The 5,576-nt window shown below is 45.1% G+C and overlaps 1 protein-coding gene across 1 annotated transcript in view; it reads left to right on the top strand.

Annotated features, from left to right (window-relative positions):
• The first annotated feature begins 26 nt into the window (after positions 1-26).
• Positions 27-5,576, top strand: part of LOC111980880 (exosome RNA helicase MTR4) — a 61,719-nt gene continuing 56,169 nt past the window's right edge. Inside the window, exons 1-8 of the mRNA XM_070449761.1 lie at positions 27-150; positions 2,302-2,445; positions 2,727-2,793; positions 2,928-2,990; positions 3,130-3,242; positions 3,428-3,602; positions 3,763-3,978; positions 4,334-4,432. Of these exons, the coding sequence (XP_070305862.1) occupies positions 59-150; positions 2,302-2,445; positions 2,727-2,793; positions 2,928-2,990; positions 3,130-3,242; positions 3,428-3,602; positions 3,763-3,978; positions 4,334-4,432 (969 nt within the window). The 5' untranslated portion in view covers positions 27-58. The remainder of the gene's footprint in view (positions 151-2,301; positions 2,446-2,726; positions 2,794-2,927; positions 2,991-3,129; positions 3,243-3,427; positions 3,603-3,762; positions 3,979-4,333; positions 4,433-5,576) is intronic.

Here is a 5,576-nt window from a genome sequence, read left to right as displayed (position 1 = left end):
GCCGTAGCGGAAGTAATATTGTTGCATTGTGGGATTTGTGTGCTTTCATCTTGCAATCATGGCGGACGCCTTTGGAGACGATTTGTTCAGCGTGTTCGATGAAGAACAAACATCTTCAACTAAAAAGAAACCACCAATACCTGAAAAGGGGTATGTTAGTTATGGGTTTTCATTCGGTTAGAGAGTTATTTTTAATTCATAAAGTAATGACACAGACAACTATCAAATGAGAACACTCGCAAACAACATCTAGACAATGCTAACGACGGCTAGCTACTAAGTTTACAGCCCAATGCCTAACATTACATTTACACCGGTTTATGTTTAATACCAGACTCTTGGTAGTGAGACTTGTGTGTTTACCAGTTAGCTGATGATATGAACATTTCGCCACATTTTATTCTTTCAAATATCTAGTGTTAGTGATTTAAGATATAGTATAGTCGGAAGGTAACTATCAAACTAGGCAGTATTCTGCCTTCTCCCTACAGTCCTCAGACATTAACTTCGTCCACGACTGCCTCGTGAACTACATTACAATCCCAACGCTGTGTTAACGTTTAGACACCCAGATACGCATCGCTTACAATATGGCTGGTATTAAAGATGGTAGATAAATTACATTGTTTTACTCGAGCCGTTTACTTTTGAAATAAATGGTCAGTTCCGGTCTGCTTAACGGGGTTGAGCTCCCATGCCCCAATCCGATAGCGGCTGGGTCTGGTCTGCTTAGTTAATTGACTAATGTAACCGGGGGGGCACTTCTGTCTCAGGCCTAATCCTTCCCAATATGCCATTCTGTACAGATGTTCCACTGTGTCCCTCATTCAGTTTGAACTTTGACCCTAGCCAGATATTGCTGTGGAATAATAACCTGTCAAGATATGGGGCCGTAGTAAATATATATGACACCCCTTCAAATGAGTGGATTTGGCAATTTCGGGCACAACCATTGCTGACAGGTGTATAAAATAGAGCACACAGAGCTCAGTGAGTTTCAGCGTGGCACTGTCCTAGCGTGGCACTGTCCTAGTATGCCACCTTTCCAACAAGCCAGTATGTCAAATTTCTGCCCCACTAAAGCTGCCCTTGTCAACTGTAAGTACTGGAAACGCATTGCAACCATTACAGCTCAGCCGCAAAGTGGTAGGCCACGCAAGCTCACAGAACGGGAGTGCTGAAGCGCGTAACAATCGTCTGGCCTCAGTTGCAACGCTCACTACTGAGTTCCAAGCTGCCTCTGGAAGCAACGTCAGCTTCATGAAATGGGTTTCCATGGCACACAAGCACTAGAGCTCCATGAACATGGTTATCCCTAACATTTTTAGAAGCATTAGACCAGAACCTTGATACTGTTTGAACATTAGTCATGAAGATTAGGCTATTTTGCAATGCCAAGCGTCGGCTGGAGTGGTGTAAAGCTCGCCGCCATTGGACTCTGGAGCACTGGAAAGGCGTTGTCTAGAGTGATGAATCACGCTTCACCATCTGGCAGTCCGACGGACGAATCTAGCTTTGGCGGATGCCAGGAGAATGCTACCTGCACCAATGCATAGTACCAACTGTAAAGTTAGGTGGAGGAGGAATAATGGTCTGGAGATGTTTTTCATGGTTTGGGCTAGGCCCCTTAGTTCCAGTGAAAGGAAATCGTAACGCTTCAGCATACAATGACATTCTAGACAATTCTGTGCTTCCATCTTTGTGACAACAGTTTTGGGAAGGCCCTCCTGTTTCAGCGTGACAATGCCCCCATGCACAAATGAGGTCCATACAGAAATGGTTTGTCAAGATCGGTGTGAAAGAACTAGACTGGCCTGCACAGGGCCCTAACCTCAACCCCATCAATCAACTTTGGGATGAATTGGAACGCTGACTGCGAGCCAGGCCTAATCACCCAACATCAATGCCCAACCTCACTAATGCTCTTGTGGCTGAATGGAAGTAAGTCCCCGCATCAACGTTCCAACATCTAGTGAAAAGCCTTCCCAGAAGAGTGGAGGCTGTTATGGCAGCAAAAGGGGTAACAAATCCAGATTAATGCCCATGATTTTGGAGTGAGATGTTGAACGAGCAGGTGTCCACATATTTTTGGCCGTGTAGTGTATCTAATCAATGGAAGATGTAATTGACGGAATTAAAAGTTAAAGGATAGACTACAAGAACCAAGAGCCAACAGGTAGGCAGGCTGCTACTTAATATTGTGAATAAAGTTGTTATTTGTAACTGTAGGATGAGAAAGCACATGCACGGCAGCCTCTTCTATTCTAAAGTAACATTACTGATTTTATTCTCACTTTTCAGGAAAGCAACCAGTAATGATGATAACGGCGAAAAGAACGAGCCCACTGCTGCCAAGACCAAGAGGGAAGCAGACAACGACGGGACAGATGAGGTGGTGATCGGGAAAAAGGCCAAGCTGGAGACTGTCTCTACAGAGGAGATCAAGTAAGATGACGTGACTTTGAACAATTCTAGATTTGCTGCCTCCAGATCAGATATAGCTACCGCTGCAGCATGGGTTTGAGTCCGACCCACTGCAATTTCAGTGCACTCTTTCATCTCTACCGACTGCCTAGATTTGTAATTGTGTAAAGTGTTATGATTCCCTGTTGGTGTAGACACATGGCTTCATGGCTATATGATATACAAATTAGAGTGATGTGTAAATTCTACTCATGGTTAGTTAACAAATTGAATGCTAATGAATATGAAATGGCCATCCCCAGTCTTGCAGACTGCATGCCCAAAGTGAAGGTGGAGCCGGTTGAGACAGTGGAAGGATGCAATCACGAGGTAAGCGCTTTCACAGGTCTTTTGAAATATTAACAAAATATATTTATTTTTTATTAATTTATGAAACCTGGGTATAGTCCAATATATCAACCGGCTTCCCCTTACTGACATTTCTGTTTTCCTTACCTGAACAGGTGGCTCTGCCAGCCAATGAGGAGTACACACAGCTTAAGCCTCGTGTGGGGAAAGCAGCCAAGGTAGTGTAACTGTAAATCTCTGTTGCGTGGATATGGTGAAAGTACGGTCTGAAAATCAGGGCCTTAAACATTGCTTTGTCAAGTGTCTCCAGTCCACCCATTTCTGTTCCTGCTAACGTCTTACTGGTCTGTTTTGCAGGAGTACCCCTTCATTCTGGATCCCTTCCAACGTGAGGCCATTCTGTGTATAGACAACAACCAGTCAGTGCTAGTGTCTGCCCACACCTCTGCAGGAAAGACTGTCTGTGCAGAGTGAGTTATTTTGGCTGTAATTTAGTTAATTGATTCATGTCACTGATTGGCTCGAGATTCCACTCACCTGATGTCCCAGGTCAAAATCAGTTCCTGTACTTAGGACCTCAAGGGCCAGATTAGTGTATCTAGGCAGTCTCTTAAACACTTTCCCAAACCCACGTCTACCCCTCACCCTCCTCCAGGTATGCCATAGCTCTAGCCCTGAGAGGGAAGCAGAGGGTCATCTTCACCAGCCCCATCAAGGCCCTGAGTAACCAGAAGTACAGAGAGATGTACGAAGAGTTCCAAGATGTTGGCTTGATGACTGGTGATGTCACCATCAACCCCACTGCCTCTTGCCTTGTCATGACCACTGAGGTACAACATCAGAGCTTTCTGACCTCCGTCTCCTGCTCTCATCTGTCTCCTCTGCTCCATTCTATATTTTGGAGGGATAAGGATAAAATGGAAGACTCATTTCTGTTGGGCATTTGTGTATACATTGGAGAATAAAGTAAACTTCTCCTTATTGTTTCAGATCCTGAGGAGCATGTTGTACCGAGGGTCAGAGGTCATGAGAGAGGTGTCCTGGGTCATCTTTGATGAGATCCATTACATGAGAGATGCAGAGCGTGGCGTGGTCTGGGAAGAGACCATCATCCTGCTCCCTGACAATGTCCACTATGTCTTCTTGTCCGCCACCATCCCCAACGCCAAGCAGTTTGCTGAGTGGATCTGCCACCTCCACAAACAGGTAGGGTTTATTTAATTAACTTGGTCACTTACTTGACTTATCCCTTGGTTCCTATAAGAAGCGCAGGCTGTTGACGGATGTCCCCCATCTTGTGCTTCCAGTGGTGTCCACCACATATCCTATTACTTTTAAAGACCGGTCCCCCCGGCACTGTCTAGTGACCGGTCTGCCATCCCCCTGGCTGCCCAGTCAGCAGAAGGACTGGGCCGCAACACTGGCTGTTCCCTTTCGAAGGCCGAGCACACACTTGGAAAGAATTGACTGAATCGACTTAACTGTAAATAAAGGTTGAATAAATAGTGATTGTGATGAGATGCTAATACTTTACTGGTGACTTCCTCTTGTCCCCATGCAGCCCTGTCACGTGGTGTATACTGACTTTCGGCCCACCCCCCTGCAGCACTACATCTTCCCAGCAGGTGGCGACGGACTTCACCTTGTGGTGGATGAGAACGTAAGGACATCCACAATACCAGAGGTTTCCTCTGTCTTGACTGTGACAACACGATACTTTCTGCATTTACTATACACACTCACACAGATGATGCACACCCTGTCATGGTGGAGATACACTTAATTCACTTCCTTGTACAGTCATTTGATAGATGTATCCATAAAGATAAAGTGGAAATGTTTAGGAGCAGCAAGGGCTCAGTTGTGAAGTGGATGACCACACAAGCTCACAGAACGGTACAGGCTGATGCGTGTAGAGCATAAATATCGTAATTCCTCAGTTGCAACGCTCACTACTGAGTTCCAAACCGCCTCTGGAAGCAATGTTAGCACAATAACTGTTAGTTGGGAGCTTCATGAAATGGGTTTCCATGGCCGAGCAGCCGCACACAAGCCTAAGATCACCATGCGCAATGCCAAGTGTTGGCTGGACTGGTGTAAAGCTCTGCGCCATTGGAATCTTGAGCAGTGGAAACGCATTGTCCGGAGTGATGAATCACGCTTCACCATCTTGCAATCCGACAAGCTAATCTGGGTTTGGCGGATGCCAGGAGATTTCTTTTATTTTTATTGAACCAGGTAGGCCAGTTAAGAACAAGTTCTCATTTACAACTGCGACCTGGTCAAGATAAAGCAAAGCAGTGCGACACAAACAACAACACATAAACAAACGTACAGTCAATAACACAATAGAAAAATGTATGTACAGTGTATGCGAATGTAGTAAGATTATGGAGGTAAGGCAATACATAGGCCATAGTGATGAAATAATTACAATTTAGCATTAACACGAGTGATAGATGTTTAAAGGTAGTAATGCTACCTACCCCAATGCATAGTGCCAACTGTAAAGGAGGAATAATGGTCTGGGGCTGTTTTTCATGGTTCGGGCTAGGTCTGTGTTAAGCATTGCTTGCATCACGCTGTTGTCGTAACAGGCCAGATGGGTTACAGTGATGAGAGCACACAAAAATCACTCCATTATTTAGGTTTGGTTTACGATGTCTGTCAGTGGGATGACTAAGCATGGTGTTAGGTACCTGGCTAAACATACAAGTAGCAGCTTAGTGATAGCCATTCACACCTCTGGGAATAGTAGCTTACTGATAACCATTCACACCTCTGGGAATAGTAGCTTAGTGATA

The sequence above is a fragment of the Salvelinus sp. IW2-2015 genome, linkage group LG20 (genome assembly GCF_002910315.2).
Source record: "Salvelinus sp. IW2-2015 linkage group LG20, ASM291031v2, whole genome shotgun sequence".
NCBI classification, from domain to species: Eukaryota; Metazoa; Chordata; class Actinopteri; order Salmoniformes; family Salmonidae; genus Salvelinus; species Salvelinus sp. IW2-2015.
This window is presented reverse-complemented; position numbering and strand designations above follow the sequence as displayed.